The sequence below is a fragment of the Saccoglossus kowalevskii genome, chromosome 9, assembly GCF_978046115.1.
Source record: "Saccoglossus kowalevskii chromosome 9, keSacKowa6.1, whole genome shotgun sequence".
Taxonomy (NCBI): domain Eukaryota; kingdom Metazoa; phylum Hemichordata; class Enteropneusta; family Harrimaniidae; genus Saccoglossus; species Saccoglossus kowalevskii.
The window spans coordinates 33,860,055-33,882,362 of NC_140649.1; the positions used below are offsets into that span (position 1 = coordinate 33,860,055).

Here is a 22,308-nt window from a genome sequence, read left to right on the forward strand (position 1 = left end):
CTCCCCATTGAGTCTGTAGTACACTCACCCAGTGTACAGTGGCTTTGGCCTCCCCATTGAGTCTGTGGCACACTCAACCAGTGTACAGTGGCTTTGGCCCCCCATTGAGTCTGTAGTACACTCACCCAGTGTACAGTGGCTTTGGCCTCCCCATTGAGTCTGTGGCACACTCAACCAGGGTACAGTGGCTTTGGCCTCCCCATTGAGTCTGTGACACACTCACCCAGTGTACAGTGGCTTTGGCCTCCCCATTGAGTCCGTAGTACACTCACCCAGTGTACAGTGGCTTTGGCCTCCCCATTGAGTCTGTGACACACTCAACCAGGGTATAGTGGCTTTGGCCTCCCCATTGAGTCTGTAGTACACTCACCCAGTGTACAGTGGCTTTGGCCTCCCCATTGAGTCTGTGGCACACTCACCCAGTGTACAGTGGCTTTGGCCTCCCTATTGAGTCTGTGACACACTCACCCAGGGTACAGTGGCTTTGGCCTCCCCATTGAGTCTGTGACACACTCACCCAGTGTACAGTGGCTTTGGCCTCCCCATTGAGTCTGTGACACACTCACCCAGTGTACAGTGGCTTTGGCCTCCCCATTGAGTCTGTGACACACTCACTCAGTGTACAGTGGCTTTGGCCTCCCCATTGAGTCTGTGACACACTCACACAGTGTACAGTGGCTTTGGCCTCCCCATTGAGTCTGTAGTACACTCACCCAGTGTACAGTGGCTTTGGCCTCCCCATTGAGTCTGTGGCACACTCAACCAGTGTACAGTGGCTTTGGCCCCCCATTGAGTCTGTAGTACACTCACCCAGTGTACAGTGGCTTTGGCCTCCCCATTGAGTCTGTGGCACACTCAACCAGGGTACAGTGGCTTTGGCCTCCCCATTGAGTCTGTGACACACTCACCCAGTGTACAGTGGCTTTGGCCTCCCCATTGAGTCCGTAGTACACTCACCCAGTGTACAGTGGCTTTGGCCTCCCCATTGAGTCTGTGACACACTCAACCAGGGTATAGTGGCTTTGGCCTCCCCATTGAGTCTGTAGTACACTCACCCAGTGTACAGTGGCTTTGGCCTCCCCATTGAGTCTGTGGCACACTCACCCAGTGTACAGTGGCTTTGGCCTCCCTATTGAGTCTGTGACACACTCACCCAGGGTACAGTGGCTTTGGCCTCCCCATTGAGTCTGTGACACACTCACCCAGTGTACAGTGGCTTTGGCCTCCCCATTGAGTCTGTGACACACTCACCCAGTGTACAGTGGCTTTGGCCTCCCCATTGAGTCTGTGACACACTCACTCAGTGTACAGTGGCTTTGGCCTCCCCATTGAGTCTGTGACACACTCACACAGTGTACAGTGGCTTTGGCCTCCCCATTGAGTCTGTGACACACTCACCCAGTGTACAGTGGCTTTGGCCTCCCCATTGAGTCTGTGACACACTCACCCAGTGTACAGTGGCTTTGGCCTCCCCATTGAGTCTGTGACACACTCACCCAGTGTACAGTGGCTTTGGCCTCCCCATTGAGTCAGTGACACACTCACCCAGTGTACAGTGGCTTTGGCCTCCCCATTGAGTCTGTGACACACTCACCCAGTGTACAGTGGCTTTGGCCTCCCCATTGAGTCAGTGACACACTCACCCAGGGTACAGTGGCTTTGGCCTCCCCATTGAGTCTGTGACACACTCACCCAGTGTACAGTGGCTTTGGCCTCCCCATTGAGTCTGTAGTACACTCACCCAGGGTACAGTGGCTTTGGCCTCCCATTGAGTCTGTGACACACTCACCCAGGGTACAGTGGCTTTGGCCTCCCCATTGAGTCTGTGACACACTCACCCAGGGTACAGTGGCTTTGGCCTCCCTATTGAGTCTGTGGCACACTCAACCAGTGTACAGTGGCTTTGGCCTCCCCATTGAGTCTGTGACACACTCACCCAGGGTACAGTGGCTTTGGCCTCCCCATTGAGTCTGTGACACACTCACCCAGGGTACAGTGGCTTTGGCCTCCCCATTGAGTCTGTGGCACACTCAACCAGTGTACAGTGGCTTTGGCCTCCCCATTGAGTCTGTGACACACTCACCCAGGGTACAGTGGCTTTGGCCTCCCCATTGAGTCTGTGACACACTCACCCAGGGTACAGTGGCTTTGGCCTCCCCATTGAGTCTGTGACACACTCACCCAGGGTACAGTGGCTTTGGCCTCCCCATTGAGTCAGTGACACACTCACCCAGTGTACAGTGGCTTTGGCCTCCCCATTGAGTCTGTAGTACACTCACCCAGTGTACAGTGGCTTTGGCCTCCCCATTGAGTCTGTGACACACTCACCCAGTGTACAGTGGCTTTGGCCTCCCCATTGAGTCTGTAGTACACTCACCCAGTGTACAGTGGCTTTGGCCTCCCCATTGTGTCTGTGGCACACTCAACCAGTGTACAGTGGCTTTGGCCCCCCATTGAGTCTGTAGTACACTCACCCAGTGTACAGTGGCTTTGGCCTCCCCATTGAGTCTGTGGCACACTCAACCAGGGTACAGTGGCTTTGGCCTCCCCATTGAGTCTGTGACACACTCACCCAGTGTACAGTGGCTTTGGCCTCCCCATTGAGTCCGTAGTACACTCACCCAGTGTACAGTGGCTTTGGCCTCCCCATTGAGTCTGTGACACACTCAACCAGGGTATAGTGGCTTTGGCCTCCCCATTGAGTCTGTAGTACACTCACCCAGTGTACAGTGGCTTTGGCCTCCCCATTGAGTCTGTGGCACACTCACCCAGTGTACAGTGGCTTTGGCCTCCCTATTGAGTCTGTGACACACTCACCCAGGGTACAGTGGCTTTGGCCTCCCTATTGAGTCTGTGACACACTCACCCAGGGTACAGTGGCTTTGGCCTCCCCATTGAGTCTGTGACACACTCACCCAGTGTACAGTGGCTTTGGCCTCCCCATTGAGTCTGTGACACACTCACCCAGTGTACAGTGGCTTTGGCCTCCCCATTGAGTCTGTGACACACTCACCCAGTGTACAGTGGCTTTGGCCTCCCCATTGAGTCAGTGACACACTCACCCAGTGTACAGTGGCTTTGGCCTCCCCATTGAGTCTGTGACACACTCACCCAGTGTACAGTGGCTTTGGCCTCCCCATTGAGTCAGTGACACACTCACCCAGGGTACAGTGGCTTTGGCCTCCCCATTGAGTCTGTGACACACTCACCCAGTGTACAGTGGCTTTGGCCTCCCCATTGAGTCTGTGACACACTCACCCAGTGTACAGTGGCTTTGGCCTCCCCATTGAGTCTGTGACACACTCACCCAGTGTACAGTGGCTTTGGCCTCCCCATTGAGTCAGTGACACACTCACCCAGTGTACAGTGGCTTTGGCCTCCCCATTGAGTCTGTGACACACTCACCCAGTGTACAGTGGCTTTGGCCTCCCCATTGAGTCAGTGACACACTCACCCAGGGTACAGTGGCTTTGGCCTCCCCATTGAGTCTGTGACACACTCACCCAGTGTACAGTGGCTTTGGCCTCCCCATTGAGTCTGTAGTACACTCACCCAGGGTACAGTGGCTTTGGCCTCCCATTGAGTCTGTGACACACTCACCCAGGGTACAGTGGCTTTGGCCTCCCCATTGAGTCTGTGACACACTCACCCAGGGTACAGTGGCTTTGGCCTCCCTATTGAGTCTGTGGCACACTCAACCAGTGTACAGTGGCTTTGGCCTCCCCATTGAGTCTGTGACACACTCACCCAGGGTACAGTGGCTTTGGCCTCCCCATTGAGTCTGTGACACACTCACCCAGGGTACAGTGGCTTTGGCCTCCCCATTGAGTCTGTGGCACACTCAACCAGTGTACAGTGGCTTTGGCCTCCCCATTGAGTCTGTGACACACTCACCCAGGGTACAGTGGCTTTGGCCTCCCCATTGAGTCTGTGACACACTCACCCAGGGTACAGTGGCTTTGGCCTCCCCATTGAGTCTGTGACACACTCACCCAGGGTACAGTGGCTTTGGCCTCCCCATTGAGTCAGTGACACACTCACCCAGTGTACAGTGGCTTTGGCCTCCCCATTGAGTCTGTAGTACACTCACCCAGTGTACAGTGGCTTTGGCCTCCCCATTGAGTCTGTGACACACTCACCCAGTGTACAGTGGCTTTGGCCTCCCCATTGAGTCTGTAGTACACTCACCCAGTGTACAGTGGCTTTGGCCTCCCCATTGTGTCTGTGGCACACTCAACCAGTGTACAGTGGCTTTGGCCCCCCATTGAGTCTGTAGTACACTCACCCAGTGTACAGTGGCTTTGGCCTCCCCATTGAGTCTGTGGCACACTCAACCAGGGTACAGTGGCTTTGGCCTCCCCATTGAGTCTGTGACACACTCACCCAGTGTACAGTGGCTTTGGCCTCCCCATTGAGTCCGTAGTACACTCACCCAGTGTACAGTGGCTTTGGCCTCCCCATTGAGTCTGTGACACACTCAACCAGGGTATAGTGGCTTTGGCCTCCCCATTGAGTCTGTAGTACACTCACCCAGTGTACAGTGGCTTTGGCCTCCCCATTGAGTCTGTGGCACACTCACCCAGTGTACAGTGGCTTTGGCCTCCCTATTGAGTCTGTGACACACTCACCCAGGGTACAGTGGCTTTGGCCTCCCTATTGAGTCTGTGACACACTCACCCAGGGTACAGTGGCTTTGGCCTCCCCATTGAGTCTGTGACACACTCACCCAGTGTACAGTGGCTTTGGCCTCCCCATTGAGTCTGTGACACACTCACCCAGTGTACAGTGGCTTTGGCCTCCCCATTGAGTCTGTGACACACTCACCCAGTGTACAGTGGCTTTGGCCTCCCCATTGAGTCAGTGACACACTCACCCAGTGTACAGTGGCTTTGGCCTCCCCATTGAGTCTGTGACACACTCACCCAGTGTACAGTGGCTTTGGCCTCCCCATTGAGTCAGTGACACACTCACCCAGGGTACAGTGGCTTTGGCCTCCCCATTGAGTCTGTGACACACTCACCCAGTGTACAGTGGCTTTGGCCTCCCCATTGAGTCTGTAGTACACTCACCCAGGGTACAGTGGCTTTGGCCTCCCCATTGAGTCTGTGACACACTCACCCAGGGTACAGTGGCTTTGGCCTCCCCATTGAGTCTGTGACACACTCACCCAGGGTACAGTGGCTTTGGCCTCCCCATTGAGTCTGTGGCACACTCAACCAGTGTACAGTGGCTTTGGCCTCCCCATTGAGTCTGTGACACACTCACCCAGGGTACAGTGGCTTTGGCCTCCCCATTGAGTCTGTGACACACTCACCCAGGGTACAGTGGCTTTGGCCTCCCCATTGAGTCTGTGACACACTCACCCAGGGTACAGTGGCTTTGGCCTCCCCATTGAGTCAGTGACACACTCACCCAGTGTACAGTGGCTTTGGCCTCCCCATTGAGTCTGTAGTACACTCACCCAGGGTATAGTGGCTTTGGCCTCCCCATTGAGTCTGTAGTACACTCACCCAGGGTACAATGGCTTTGGCCTCCCCATTGAGTCTGTAGTACACTCACCCAGTGTACAGTGGCTTTGGCCTCCCCATTGAGTCTGTAGTACACTCACCCAGGGTACAGTGGCTTTGGCCAGGGTTCAGTGCAACAACAACAACAACAACAACAACAACAACAACAACAACTTAGCTACAATTTCTCTTACTGGAAACTCAAGTAAAAAATGATATAGCGTTTATTGATATGAATCCCAGTATTTTTTAATACTAGGATTCATATCAATAAACGCTATATCATTTTTTAGTCCAAATCCGGAACAAGAGGTCTAGATATGATGAAACAATGTTTTATTGTATGGTGAACTCACAATTTGTTTTCATTTCCCATATCTTAATAGACCTATATTTTATGAAGTATATATGACATTTAATTTTTGATAAATAAACCCTAACCTTAGCTAATAGATTCCAGTCTAGTATTTCATGATTTTTTTTAAAAAAAAGGATGAAATTACAGAGTCAGATTTTGTCAGTTGATGCAAATAAATGGATTGAAAGTCTATCTAAAACATTGTTCTGCAAATTCCCAGAGATTCAGCAAAATTACTGCAAAGCATCAAGGAATGCAACGGTGGACTCTGAACCACCTAGACCTTGATACAAATGTTCACATTCTACATTGATCATGAACTTCTACAAGGTATGGCAAAACAAGATGACAGTATGAACATTATTAAAATATGGCAAACTGTGTTTTATAGTTTTAATGTACATAATCTTTAAATTCATAATATGTCCAGTCACATGGATGCTTACATTAGCTAACATGTCAATAAACAGTTTTTTTGCCACTCAACACTCAATCTTTCATTCATCATTAAATAGCATTTCCACGATCAGTACCCTGATAATAGGAACATAGCACCACAGCGCCATCTATCAGTGACTCATATAACGTATAATGTAATAATATACTGGAAGTTAATCAGCAATGTCTTGTACAGGTTGAAATAAAGCTTAAATCAAAAGCCAAACAGAATGTAGTCATTTTAAAAAACAGTGACCTACTTTCAGCTTTGCAGTTGATTTGATTACATAACCACTTTCTTATGTGGCACTTTGTTCAAACAAAACCACCTGCAATAGTTCTGCATTAATTTGCATATATTACACAGCAAAATATCACAGTGAACATGGTGATGCACAGTCAGCAGCTTGCAAGGTTGTCTTCTCCCAAATGCATGAAAAAATCCCAGGTCTTCAATGTTCACCTTCTAACTGGGAAATGCAGTAACGCCAATCTACTTTTCAATCCCTGACTTTTGATTTCACCATGAGCTGGAATGCTTTTCATGAAAGCGACAAAAAGCTGTTGTTTGATACATTTATTTCTGCTACTGACCAGCATATGTCCTCCAGATTGAGTGATCAGATGGTTTTACATCAAGCAACTCCAAAACTGATGCCAATTCTGTGACATCAATCAGTCCCTCCTACTTTGCATCAGGTGAGTATATGTGACTGGAAGGATGGAATTCCCTTTGCAGTAAAATGTGTATGTGATTATCCATGCATGTGATATCATTTTAGTAGAACCACTTTTTATATTGCTTGTTAGATTGGTCTCATAAAGACAAAGTGTTTATATTGCCATTGGAAGCCAGGAGATCTTAGGTACAATGTTTGTTTAAAGAAAAACAAAAAAAACTTGAGCCTAGAAATCAAACCACCTGCTATGAATTCAAGCAAATAGTTGCATCAGATTCATTTATTTAGATTTGCAGGAAGTCTATATTACCAGGGTTATTTTGAAGAAAGTGTTGATTTGTAAAGACATTTCTGAGAAATCTGATGTGAAAAAAATCTTGGTAGCATTCCAGCCATTCCTTTTATTTTATTCACTAACAATTCAATGGTTATAGTTAGGAGAATATATCAAGCTAGATAAGAATAGTATTTATTCCAGGGCAGTGTGCCCTCTAACAGAACTGATTTTGTAGAGTCAAAATACAATCCCCCAAAATTTGAGTTGAGTTGAGTCGGCTTGTTGGTTGTCAATATTTTGGATATTTGACTGTTTTCACTGCTTGCAATTTTTGGGGAAAAATAATTGACATATTCTCATTGACTGTGAATGTGTACCCCTAGAAGACACCAGGATGACTTCTTTTTCCTAAATGATAACACTCTAGTTTACTTACCACACTCAAAACAAGCATCAAATATTAGATGGCCTTTCTTTGGTCGCCCTGAAAAACCAGGGGGTACAACAGCAAACTTGTTAACATTTCCAACCACGCCCTCATCACTACCATCATCACTTCCTACAAGTATAAATGAGTGATATGAATACTATACAATATATTAGTTGTATGTGTTTGCTAGTACATTAAATTTATTTTTGATATTTTGGTGTGATGTGCGACACCAAATGTGAATGAATGTATTAATCATTAACAATGTACTACCAGTTGTAATTGATTTAGGGACTGGTATAGGGATACAGATATAATTTGAATCAAATCTAGTTTGTGTCCCATTTTGTGAATTTGTTTATGTTGATTCACTCTTTCAGCAAAAATAAAAGATTTTACAGAATAAAGTCACTATCATATTTTATTACCGGTAAATATGCCATTGGTGTGGAAGGAAGTATGGAAAATTTAAAAGTAATAAATTTCTGAGTAATTTTGATTCTCTGAATATTTACACACTTTTCACTATGCGAGGAGCGCCTGGTTGGGGGATGCTGAACCTAAATTGCCTGACAGCCTCAACTTTGTCACTACTGCTGCAAGTATTAATAGCGACCTCTATCATTAGGAAGCGAACAGCGATATATTATAGATTACCATGGCAACGGAACACTGTTGAGTTGTATTTATAATCTGTACGACGAGTTAACGCCGTTAGAATGAGTAGGACACTGCAGAGCATGTCCCGAACTACATTATTACATAAATCTCATTGAGGCTGACAATGAATTAAATAAATTAAAAGGCAAGAGCAAAATCCGGCGAGTAATTTTGATTGAACTTAATGCATATTAACAACAAATGGAATTCGGCGAAATTTACCTCAAATTGCTAACACTGGCTGACCGAATACAATTATTACAGACTCCAGTTTATATGTTCTAGAACAGTTTGAACAAATAAGGTTCAAATCGTTGAACAACTAACAGAAAAGTAAAATATTAATGTAGAGTTATATTTACCCGAGTCGATCTTCTTGTCCGCCATTTTGTTTACCCATTACACTTTGCGCATTTGCGTTTTGGACTGGCGCATTTTTTCAGACAGGGGTGGTCGGCACCATATGGCGGTCACACTTAGGACACCTGCCCAGTTGTTAATCCGATTGGGAGTTCCATGAACGCATATAACGGGACAAATGGGCTCGAGGTGAAATATTTGAGATCGCTGCGCGTGGCGAGGCGATCAAAAACAGATATTTATTCCGCATGATGACGGTCAAAGTGAAGACAGCCAAATTAGATTAGACAATTAAAAAAGAATGCAAATTGTTTGATATTATTAAAGGATATTTTGAGTTTCAAAAAATATACTTCTATTCTTTTGAAACCAGAATATTCTTTAAAATCTTTTGGATTATACAGCAAATCTATTTGTTTTCCATTGTCATTATAATCCGGTAAGTCAATTTACTGTATGTTAGACTGATAACAACTTGACCAACCACTTCAAAAACTCTTCTCACTTTAGAACTTTGGCATTCGATTAATTGTATGTATTTTCTTGAAGTGTTTCTAGTAATGAACAGACACCAAGTTGAAGTTTTTTTTTGAGGAAATAAAGAAGCGTTAGTAATTGTGATATTTGATAAAGCAACGGAACAATAGTTACCATATATATTATATATCATTTTTACTAATTCATTTTTTTAGTAAATTTTGGGAAAAATCATAATTTCTTAGATTTACTACCAATACAGGAAGTATAATGTACAAATAAATGCGTTTTCTTTCGCTCAGTTATACAATTTATTTGTTGAAATTCCAGCATTTCCGCATTATATCGTCCTTTATTTTACAATGAAAGGTTCACTAGCTCCGTTTACATTGTGTAAAACAAGACAAAAACAAAAACACGCGTTTCTTTTCGCTTACACTCAATCAACATTTACGAGAGTAGCGATTTTATATATTATTGTGTTATCACTCACCTTGTTTCTAAACACCGTTCCCGGGAGACTGTGACACAACACTGGGTGTTTATATATATATATATTTATGTATATATATAGAACATGAATATTCAGGTTGTATAGTGCACCGTGTCATGTGCGGTGCAGTGCATTGAAGGCCGAAACTACGCGCACGTGAAGAAAATACAACATTGTCAACACCTGACCAATAACATCCTCTTACCTGAAAATAAAATTTTGCATACTGAAACGTGAAAAAAAAATAGAATTCATTGCGTATTCATAAAAAATATGTGAATTACGTACACGTATTGCACTGAACGATCATTACCCTCATCATATGAATTTAAATATAGCAAAGAAGCGAGTCAGTATATTAGTGTTTAGATAATATTAACAAAACTGTTAAAATGTACAAGATAATACCACGTTTACATTAAAAAAATGCCCCACATAAATAATTGATACGGGAGTTGTCATTCTTAGCGCACAGTGAATGGTCTCTTTGCGACGGGTCCCTATGTACTTGGCCCGTTGATACGTCGGTGACCAACGCTGCGTGCCACACAGATTCTTTATTTAATTCAAAAACATATAACAATAAATGCATTTTAGAACTATTCATGATGTTGTCTGGTGCTCGTTTTAGTGTCATCGTCCGATTTCATGGTCTTGTTTTGCTTTTTATTTTGCCTTTCCCGCCGATCAAGCTGTCAATTACGTCATTCTGTCAAAGGTCAGTCGCTTTACCACAGCTGATTTATTATTAAAACTAGGATATCGTTTCGATGTTTGAAAAAAACATCTTAAATTGAGGCCTAAGTGATACGAAGATTTATAATTTTGACTGTTAAGCACAAATTTATATTTATGCATCAACAGAAACTAAGACAGTTATAAAACACCATCAAAACATCGACGTACTATTTTGTGCGGCGGGATATCCGTCGATCTGTGAGGTGTCCTACATAGACGTGTGCTATATTGAGAGAAGGTTATTTTTGTTGTAAAGTGCTCAGCACATTGTCCTGTTACGTTCTGTCACATTAGAACACCACATTGACAACCGTTTTTGTTGGTACCAAAATCTTATTTAACCCGTTATCAGTTCTTTCTAGTAAGCAGTTTTTAGGCACGTCGAACCAAGGCGTATTTTGCCACACTAGGATTTTATCGGGCAAAGTTTATATTACGGTCATTTCTTAGTCGACACTACGCCATCTTTGTAGAGCACGTTTTTTTGACAATTTTAGTCTGACCCTTAAATAGCTGCTTTCTCCGTTATTTTTTTGAAACCCGGGCAGCTCCAAACTTTCAGCTACATCGCCAGAAAGCTGCCGTAACGATATTTCAAGAACTAAGACAAGAAGGTAAGTAATTTAGCTTGTAGAATGGTCGTATTCGGCGAGGTTTTGTAACCCAAACCGTTGCGTGCCGACTGACTGTCAGATGAACAGTTTGGTATAACTAGATACTGCGAACCGTGCATGTTCTTGGTGGAAATTGTGATAATCTGTACCTTACTCTGAGAGTTCCGGTTGTAGTGCGACTGCGACGTTATCTCTATTTGTCAGGGTGTCATTTTTGCTTATCAGTATCGCTTGTTTTCATATGTTTTGTGGGATTTCCTGGCATCGTGTGGATGAAGTCCCGAACTTCCAAACACGTGGTCTATGGTGTCTGTGTGTGTGTAGCTTTGTGTTATCTCCGTCATTGACGTGGTTATTTTTTCTCTAATCTTCCGGGTGCCTTGCTGGTAATGAACCTCTATATTGAGGTGGAAGGTTTAAATATCTAAATTTACAGACGTTTCACGGTGACGTGGAAATCCGGCCACGCACGGTGTGGTCCCTGGCGCGTGCCGTGAGTTGAATTTGAGCGGGCTTCACTTTCTACATTTGCTACTTTGCCTTGTATTCCATTGTTACAAATTGCGTCCCCAGTTTCAGTTTTGTCGGGGCAGCCACCCAGGGTTGCAGCTGTACACGCTTTTTAACCGTTCGTTACACGCCATGTACCCTACCCACAGCTGCGCGGAATTACCACGAGGAAACCACGGTGCGCGAAACTGTTGATAAACAACCGTAGGGGTTTCCTGTTAGAGCTTCGTTCTCGGTAAATTGGCAAAAATCTCAATTATTTTGTGATAGCTGATCTAAAATTTACCATTGATACCGTACATTGTTTATGAAAAATGTGACGGCCTGACACGCGCCGCTAACAAAAGCGAGACGTATTTTGACTCACTTTGTTTTATACGGTGAAAATTCAGAGAAAAAAAGCTCAAACAATGGACCACTATCGCGGAGACAAAATTTATGTAAACACGTCCACCGGTCGTAGTTCACAATCGGTGTGGTAATCGAAGCTTTGTGTCAATCTTATTAAGCGTAGACAAAACAAACTTCAAGCACTTAGACGATTGACCGGCTAGTTCAAAAAAAAATGTACAGCTGCCGAACGCGCCAAACAAAAATACCTTTTCAGTTAAAAAAACCAATGTAATTCTGTTCAATGTTGGAGATGGGTGCTTCAGTGTAAATATGTTTTAGTCTGTTTTGCGCTACAGAGGCAAGACCCGATAGTGAAGACATTTAAAAAAAACACTTTAAATAAATTATAATTGCTCCCCTCACAAAATTAACTAAATTTACTGACATTGTGGAAAATTAAAAAATTATAATTTTATTTAATACTAGGATTCTCTAAAACACTGAATGTTGAGAATGAACTAGGGTTGTTTTGAAGAAAAAAACGCAAGAGTAGACTTTGTAAATTAGATTTTGTAGGCATGTAATTTATTCATTGGTGAAACAGTTTTCAGAGGTGTGTATGCATGAACCGAACAGGGAAGATTGTATTATTGGAATGAAATGGAGGCATTTTCTTGATTGAGTCTAATTTACTAGCATTTGTTACTTCAGAGCCCCAGTCCCGGAGGACCTTGAGTGTAATTCATACGAATTTTGTGGGAATTAAAGGCTAGCCAGTGCCATCTGCATATATTGCTTTGTATGAAAGGTCTTGTCACTTCTTAAAATTAACTACATATATACTGTGAAATAATACCAGAATATTCATTAATTTTTTTCTTTAAAATAAAAAATAAATATCAAACTATTTCAACTTTTTTTTTTATTACCATATTAGAACTTTACTAAATGCAGATGTTTTATTTCTGGCATTTAATGGGCATTTTAATTGTAATATTTGAAATAGTGTTGTGGCAGAATAGCCTGATATAGGTTACAGCTGCCAATTCTACAATTAGACTAAATTTGCATTGTAGTGTACTGTTAACCAGTAGTGTAGTTACAAATGTTTTTTTAGCCTAAAACTCCACTAAAGCCAAGGTTTCCAAATTTGATAATTGCCCAGGGAGCTATAGTATATCAAGCCAATTTGAAGAATTCATGCACCTAATATTTTCATTTCGGAATTTGGTTTTATTTTGCATTATCCTGATCTCAGTTGCTATCCTATCTGTTAAAAATAGTAGCGCCAAGGTAATACAGTATTCAAATTTTTGCTAAATTATTGGCAAATGTATTTTTATTCTGCACAAGAATTCATTGACCCAACGTCCTGCATACTGTTCTATCATTGTTTGCCTGGCTTTAAAACGCAAAGAACGGTTTTATCTCATTGTCGTGTGAAACCTTTTGTGTCAACCCAGACACCATTTTTTTCCCCCTACCTATTGGGGGCACAAGACAGTGTGTAAACCTTTGAGGGGTTTTCTTATTATGTTGAACTGTATTCAGTCACAGCTTTCTTTTATCTGTTGACTCATAAATCATTCCTTTGGTGTGCTTTTAAACAAAGCCTGGGTGGAGAGTATTTTTTGAATGTTAAATGAGACTGGTCTTTATTGACCCATTCAGTTGTGACAGTGTGCGTGTAACCAGTCTTGCTGCATCATGTTCTCCTCAATAGTATCGGTGAATTCGGCTGGAGATGCGGTATTTCACGACCTAGGAAATGAGAAGCAGGCTCAGTTGTAGGTTAAAGTTTCTTTTGTTTGCTAGCTGTGGTGATAGCTGCCTTTCTGTTTCTGAACCGGCTGTTTAGCGTGTACGCCGTAGAGCGAGAGGTACTATTGATGTTGTGAGATTGTTAGGGTAAAACATGGCAGCTGAGGACCGATTGACTTCATTTGAGTGAAGTATAGCATTACAGGTCATCACCATCATACTGAGTGGTGTTAGAATATGCAGGGTGTTTTAATAGAATAAGTAGCAACCTTTCTGTAAATGTATGCTTTCTATATTAATTATTTTTTTTCCTTTCTCTCCCATTTTCTTTATTTTCATTTCTTTTATTATGTTTCTTTTGGGTTTGTTTTCCTCATTTTTACCTACGTTGCAGAATTTTAACCAATTACATTATGGATACAACAATTACTCAAAACGCACATCCGGACGCTGTGATGCAACAGAACGGTATCATGCGCAACAATGGTGGAACCTCACCGCTGATACCAGAAGACAGCAAAACCAATTTAATAATCAACTATTTACCCCAGACGATGACTCAAGAGGAAATCAAGTCTCTATTCAGTAGTATTGGAGAGATTGAATCGTGCAAACTAATCCGAGATAAAGTTACAGGTAGGCACTCATGTTTGTTTCTATCTTTGGACTGTACATACTCGTGCTTGTATTGAATTCAAAATGGGATAGAATTGTATAAAACTGAATCCATTGGAATATCTGCATCTTGTTTCCGTAATATAAAAATGTCCTAAAAACAACTACAAAATTCACTGTTGATAATTTCATCGGAAGTTTTATTTAAAAAAACAAAGGCTTGGAAATAATTGTACAAATACTTGTGAATTAAGACAGTTGTGCTGGGTAGGGAGTTGCTCAATGAGTTTGAAATGTAGGCATTTGATTTGGGATAATAGTAAGTGTCAAAGGTCATTTCTGGCTTGTTGCATGGCATTATTGATGCTGAAACTGACCATTTCCGGCAGATGCTAATAGCATTCAAGTGAATATATTTTATGGGAAGTGAATTCAAAAGAAAACATCTGCCAATCTGTGGACTAACCTGGGCATTCTTAATCATGAACCTAGAACAAAAGATTTTCAACTTGGATTGGCTTGAATTATGTTGTTAGGCTAAAAAATAAAATGACAAGTCATTTTACAAATTCTAGACTGATCACTAGACTACCCCATTATTTTTTGCGATTAAGTCTATTCTCATTATTTATTCAGTTGGCATTTATGTTGATTTAAAATTCAGACAATGTTCTTGGCTAATTGATGCATTTGATCATTAAGAGTCCAGTGTCGTTGATCAGTTTTTATGTTCTAGTCATCCATGACTAAAATAATAGTATGAAAGTACGGTCTCACCTGTACCCCCTTAATTTGTATTCATATATAGACCTTTATGCAAACAATTTGCATAAATAATTAAAATACGAGGGTTCAGAATTATATCGATGATTCTAGATTAAATGTCATTTTGCCGGCTTAGCATTATCGGTTTTAAAATTTATCTCTAGTTTATTTTTATTTTCACCAGTTTTACTTATATCAATAAAACGGGTCTAATCTTAAATGTTTGAGTTAATATTTATTTATTATGTATCATTTGAAAAATGCATGGTTATAGTAACATTTTCTATTTAAAAAACTGAACATCTTTTTGAAATCGATGTACCTACTCACCAAATGACTTTGCCCTCACTTTTCTGCATATTGAATAATTGACTGTTTGCCCAGCTTATGTGATGGTTCAGTTCAATGTTGTTGTTTTTTGGGGGGGGGGTATGTATTCTAATTCACTTCACTTGATTGCAATTAACAAGTCTAACTAATTGGTGTAATGGAAATTTCTTGATTGCAATTAATGTTTAATCTTTTGTTGAATGATGCTTGTTATTTTGTGACAAATATAAAGCTGTTAGATTATGACAACCTACCTGCTACTTTTTTTACGATTTGGATGAAACACTGTTCTGCAAGACTAGTTTCCAGGGGTATTTTGAAAGTGGGTGAAATGTCATCCCATAAATAAACTTAAATCGTTGATTAGTGAATTTGATATAACTGAAAGATTTACTATAATTTATACACGTATAGTGGATGGGATTATATTGGTTGCTATAATTTATCCAAATTTTATTATAAATTTGTTGTTAATCCTTGTATAAGATAATCTTCATAATCCTGTTTGTATAGTGTGTGTAAATTTGGATTAGTGTTCTGATAATGTTCTTAAGTCCTGGTAGACATTTGTCAACATCTTGTTTGGAGCGTGTAGAGGTGAAGAGTTGTCGTGGCTTTAGCCCATGGCATCAAATTTCAACACCTCATTCAGAACACAGAAGCATAACCAAATCTCGTCATGGCACTTGACTTGTGCAAGATAAGTCAGTCAAAGCAATGCTCCTTCTTGACCTATTTATCTCTGGCCCAGTTTGTGTTGACACCTGGGTTTCAAACACAGTATGGTCATCTGGACCGTATCATTGTACATAGGCTGACAAGAGAAACCATTTCACCTTTGACCTTGAACCAATGTCACTGCTTTACCTTAAGGGGGACTCCACATAAACAATACATTTAAATTGATCAAGTCTTCCTGTGTAACACTGCATGGTAATCAGCTGTTTAGTTAGTTGATTCTTTAAATATGAACCCCTGTAATAAAATTAAAATTTATGTGTATATTAAATTAGTTTAAATTTTCTATTGTTTTTTTGTTAAATTTTTCTTGGTGTCCTCATTGAATTCTAAGTCTGAATTCTTGAGATGTGCTGAACAGTTGTAGGCAGGGATAGTTTTCAACCAAATATTCCACTTATGCCACAGGCTTCCTCAGCAGTATTCCAATACATAATGAGTCAAAGATGGCCTACCAGACAGTACTGTTATGTACTTTGTCTTGCAAAATATTGAAGTCCTCCAATAGAATAGGAATGAAAATGGATTTATGTTGGCTCGTCAGATTTTAATTTGCAAGTTGAAATTTAGACAATCAACGTAGGAATTGGCTATTGTAATTGTGTACATTTTAAGTAGGTTCGTTTCCTCGGATTCTTAATAGCCTACATTATGCATGATAATATGATTGATAAGATTGCTAGTGCTTTGCCCTTTTACTATGAATATTGCAAGGTCAGATGGCCTTTACATGAATTTCAGTGAATTTATTCAAAATTTGAGTTTGTTTGTCCTTGTAACAAAACTGCACAACACTGCTCGGTATATTTACGTTATTTGTGATAATAGCCATTTTAAAAAAATTATTAAAAGAAGGTAGATTGTCTGCTGAAATTGGAAGTCTTTGATGGATGAATGTTGCTGTTAGATGAGCAGCTGTCTAAAATGGTTTAGCCCGTCAAAAGCAGTTCCTAATATTAGAAAATGTGAGCAATGTAATGCATCATTCATGTGTGCGATGCATGTTGAAATTTTAATGACATCTTCTTAGTCTGCTCTTAACTGATGGAGAAAACAGTCCCACTCATTGTTGGCATATATTCTGGTGTTAAGGAAATTAATTCTTTTGACAATACGAAACTGATGTTTTGTACTGAATGTCTCAATACAAATGAAGAACAAGGCTGTATTGTGGAACGTAATTTTCAATAAATAATTGTTAGCAAATTTTGAAATGTTACCCATGCTGACAATGCCTTGTGAATTGTATCAAATAATTTTATTATAGAGTAGGGTCTGGAGAATATTTGATGAAAATGTCATCAAACTTTGACAACAGTAATTATTTCAAGCCTGTATCTTGTTTAAATAATTTTCTAACCTAAATTTGTTGTGCTATAAAACCCAGACAGTTGTGTTCCCTTCTGGTTTAACATGTTCTGGTTTAGTATTAATGTGTTCCATGTGGGTCTGAATTGCCTAGCACGGTTTGTATAATGGTTTGATGATAGAAACTGATGGTTATAGAGATACAGCAGTTCGGACATGCTGTGTATGTTAGATCAAATTTGGCATGGCTTAAATTTCATGTGTATATACACAAGTGGCAATCCAAGGATGAATGGAATTGCCTTATTTGAGTGAAACTATAGAGGCCTGCTGGAGTTTCATATTGACAGATTCTTTTGCATTTTATTCTGGCAATTCTGTTTGATATGTTCGATCCTGGGTATAAAAATGTATATTTTGTGCACGAGACTTCATGACTTTGGTAAAGGCTAGAAATATAAATAAATAAATAAGCACCAAAATGTTTTACATTGATACCTTGCAGCTACAATGTTTCAAGTAATGGTAACATCTTTACAAAATGAATTTATTGAACCATAGGGTGCATTTTAAAATTAGTCTGCACCTGATCAACCTAGAAAGGTTTTCTCTTGTCATTGAACAGTCGGTGACAATAGTTTGTTACATAGTAGTGTGCTAAATTTAGATGTAATACAAGCACATATTTGATGCGCTTTATATACAGCTATCTGGCTGATGTATATTATGGTGCCGCAGAGGATTCACGATATTCCGGGAAGGGATGCCTAGTTTTTCACTGTGGTTTGAATCTAATCGTAAAATGGTTGCTGCACTGTGGTGCAGTTGATTAAAATGTTTACACAGCTATGTTGGCTGGGAAATGTATTTTATTAGCGAGATTTCTTTTGAGTTTCAAGTGTTAATTTTATTGTAGTAGTTTATTACGTAGTCATTTTAAAAATTTTTATTATACGTGATAATCGGTAAGTTTGATTTATTTAAATGAAATTATAGCCTTGTTATTAAAATTACACACATCTGTTCAGTTTCTGTGAATTTACTCCATGCAAAACAGCCTGTTAAATTTTATGTGCTGATGTACAAGAAAGGACATTGAATTCGATTGGATCAAAAATTCGACAGTACTACTAGTATATTTTTTTTCCCCCTGCCTGAAAGTCGTTCATTCAATTTACTTGCCAAATGTAACAATACCACTATGCCAGTTAAATATGTGGCATTAAAGAATTACATGACAAATTAAATAACCTTCAAAGCATTCAGTCTTTTATGGATGTTTCCATCAAGTCAAAATGTTTATTTTGGTTCCAGATGAGATTAATGAGCACTGACACTACCATGTTAATGGCAGTCATATTCAAATAGTGTAAAAGAAAAAGAAAAATTGTGATCAAGCTTTGATAATTCCATACATCAATATCATGCTGCATTAACCCCCCCCCCCCCTAATTTAAAAATTAAAATAGAAACATTACCTGTCAAAGCCCTCCTACAAATGTGCCAATCTTTGTTACCAACTCGTATTACTCCCCTTAGTGTATTGTCTGCCTTCGTAAGAATGAGAATCCAATTTTGCTGGAATCAGAGTATCCTAATATTTGTAGAGTCACAAATTATAAACTGCCTTTTTTTACTGGTTTTGTATAAAATAATTGAAAAAAAATTGTCAACTTAAAAAAATAATGAGATATTCTAAAAATTGGCATTTAATATTACATTGAATCAGTATTGCTTTTGTACAACAATGTGGAAATGAACAAATTGTTCGACAATAACAATGTTTACCTGCTGAGGCACCTTTTAGGTGTTAGTAGGACCCCCCCCTCTCCCTATCATGCTGACAGGATGCCCATGCTGTATATTGATATCTTGGGTGTAATATTTAAACCAATTTAAGCATTTATGTAATTATGGTTTGAATTAAATGAAGGACACTGCATTGTTGCCATGAATCCTATATTCTTCGATGACTTTGATTTCAAAGCGTTGTTTTGTTGCCTTGAATTAGTAAAATGTTTACGCTTGAAGAACAATGGATTGCAAAGTATTATTAGGGTTGCTGGTAATTAAATCAACCAAGACTCCAATTAAATTGTTTCAAGTGATTCTATTCTTCACTGGTGAATAGACGTTAAATAATAGTGACAGATGCTTTGCACCTGAACTTAATATAAAATGCCCTTCATGAAGCAAAGTATTGAACTAGAGGGCAGGCATCCTATATCAATGACAAACAAAATAAAGCGGAGACCTTATAGTGAGCAAGATAAACTGAAAAATAAATGTAATAATGTATGAAGGCTGCCATTGGTATAATTCCAGCTGGAGTTGTTCATAAAATAATTTTCTGCTGGATCTGCTTAATTGGTATTACTTCTCCAATGTGAAAATGAGTCTTAACTGCATCGCTGGATTTGCGTCATGGTGACAACTGCCATAGACTAAGAAAATCAACTTTGACAAGCAGTTGAGGGGCCTCAGTAAGGCTGCATTTATATGGCTACAGATTCTTTCAGTTTTGTAAATATGTAGCTCTAAATTTTATTTTGGCTTTTATTTTCAATTATTATCAATGTAGAAGCCCTATGAATGTGCTTTGTTTAATTTTGAATGGTGACGCCACTACAACCCGGGAGACTAGACCAAAAATGAATTGAAATTAAATTAGTGCTGGTATTTTTCCCAATTTTGCCTAACCTATGAAACGTGTATTATGTTGCTTTGAATTGTGGGTATGTACATTTAAGAAATGATGTGGTAATATTTGACCTCTATTAAATGAAGCAGGAAGGTAAACTAAGAGTGCTCTATGACAGATATCATGCATATATTAAAAACCCATTACTGGAGTAAACAGGCTGCCATCCCAAAAGAATTTGATCAGTAAAGATTTCAGCTTTATGGAGTAAGAGCAGCTGAGTAAATAGAGGGTAATGGTGGGAGTTGCAAGGTAGAAAGTGAGAGCCGGAGATGATTTGCTTTGGTGTTCTACCTGGGTAATCAATATTCAGAACAGTGTAGCAGCTAATTTCACTTGTCTCTTAAATCATTATGCCGACAGGTCAGCTAGCCAAGTTGCAATTAACTTGCAGCTGGTCCTGTTCATTTTATTAAGCGGGGAGAGAAGGGTATATATTAAAGGGTGAATCCAAATTGGTAAATATGGCTTTTCTTGAAGTAATCTGCCATGTGTGTTTGGAATTTGCTGCTGACAACTCTTTTCCTGTTGGGCTTACTGGGGCTGTCCAGTGGGTCCCATCATGTCTATTTGAGTGTCGTCACTTCTGTTAAGTGACAAGTTATTCAAAAATCACCCCCTCCCCCCTATAGACAAGAGGCTGTTATGGGAGTGAATCTTTTACTATACTAGTGTCCTTTGTGTTGAGATAGATGTACATGTTCCAGTGCAATTGGTAATTGTGGAACCAAACCAGATTTGGTTGTGTAAAAGATTTTTGTGGAATGTAGATCAGAACTAGCATGTCTCGTTGCTTATATCATCTTAGTAGGCAGTTGAATTCTCTACCTTGAAGTCTCGGCATCTGAACCCAAAAATATTTGTTCGATGAATAGAACGAGTTGTAAATCTGGTCTGGGACTGTGTTAATATTGTGATAAAATAGGCTTCATCGAATGGCATTGATACTCTTGACACCTCAACTGTGCAAATGTAATGATATTGAAAGTAGGTTTCATTGGATTTTGCTTCATTGTCGATTATAAAAACTTTATTTACATAATATTCATGAGCTGAATTCATTGAATTTCATTTCATCATAGTGCTTATCAAGCTTCACATGTAACTGTGTATACAGAAAAGATCAATATTTCTAGCAATTCAGATATGCACAAGCACCCTTCACTGCTCGATTTAGCTTACTAATGAAATAAACCAGGGTAAAATTTGAGGAATTGGCTATGAAGAGTGCTACACACTAAAATAGTTATTGATATAGTAATTGAATACCTTATAGCGGTTACAATAATACTGTCAAAACGTGCTCCAAATATTGTTTTCCGTCAGATTTTATTCCCAGAAGTTGTACCATTCATCTTCAGAATAAAATGTGATGGCATTCCAGCGTATTATTCATTCTTTAGTTTCATAATAATTAACGTTGGCCTTTATGATCCCATTCTCTCAAATCGACCATTTCTTTGGTTGCCCTGGTTTGTATGAGCTTCAACAGAAATCCAAGATGTCTTCTTGCCACTGATAGGCTTTCACGCCTGAAGCAGGCTCATTTTCTTATTCAAGATAGATGATTGAGTTTATGTTTTTTCACATTAATTTCCAGTGAAAAATTGCCCCGTTTTCTACAGTTTCCTTTCTTCATCTTTCAGTCTACAAGCAAATGTTTTTGCACTTTTCATCATTATTGAAAATACTAAGAATAATTCTGCACTCGCTAAAAGGAAAACCTGGCTTTAAAATTGGGGAATTTTACTGAAGATATTTCATTTGTTTTGATAGATAACTGATTAATTTTAATAAATATTATGGTAGAGATAACAAATTAGAACTGGTAAAAAGTCTTGTTGATTCATCATTGCTATTGGTTGAGATGCTACAATTTGGCTGTCAGTTTTAATCCAACATGAAATGACTGAATTATGATCTCCTGCGCATTAATCACATTGACAGATCTACGGTTGTCATGGTAACAAGTGTAAGACAAGTAGTCAGTCTCAGAAAATAGGTAAACATAGATCTTGTCGCATGTAACTTAGCATTGCCAGTCTTTGGCAGGCTGTGATCTCCAAATAATTGCAGACGTACTCAATAGATTTTATAACTCCTCGTGGGCTAGATGGCAATACATTGACTTAAATAATTTCAGGGTTTTTTCATAGTAATGCAACGACAGCGATATAATTATTGCCCTATTCACAATGTGTTTGTTAAATATGTG

The 22,308-nt window shown here is 40.0% G+C and overlaps 2 protein-coding genes across 3 annotated transcripts in view; one reads left to right on the forward strand and one right to left on the reverse strand.

The window, feature by feature from the left end:
- LOC100375368 (cytosolic carboxypeptidase 6-like) overlaps positions 1-8,737 on the reverse strand; it is a 54,868-nt gene extending 46,131 nt beyond the window's left edge. For both annotated transcript variants that reach the window (XM_085503836.1, XM_085503837.1), the window contains exons 1-2: positions 8,713-8,737; positions 7,697-7,819 (exon numbers count right to left, since the gene is read on the reverse strand). In XM_085503836.1, coding sequence (XP_085359962.1) covers positions 7,697-7,819; positions 8,713-8,737 — 148 coding nt within the window. The remainder of the gene's footprint in view (positions 1-7,696; positions 7,820-8,712) is intronic.
- A 1,936-nt stretch (positions 8,738-10,673) lies between these two features.
- Positions 10,674-22,308, forward strand: part of Hu/elav (protein) — a gene marked incomplete at its 5' end in the record, with an annotated part of 30,481 nt that continues 18,846 nt past the window's right edge. Inside the window, 2 exon segments of the mRNA NM_001164904.1 lie at positions 10,674-11,032; positions 14,031-14,272. Of these exon segments, the coding sequence (NP_001158376.1) occupies positions 14,050-14,272 (223 nt within the window).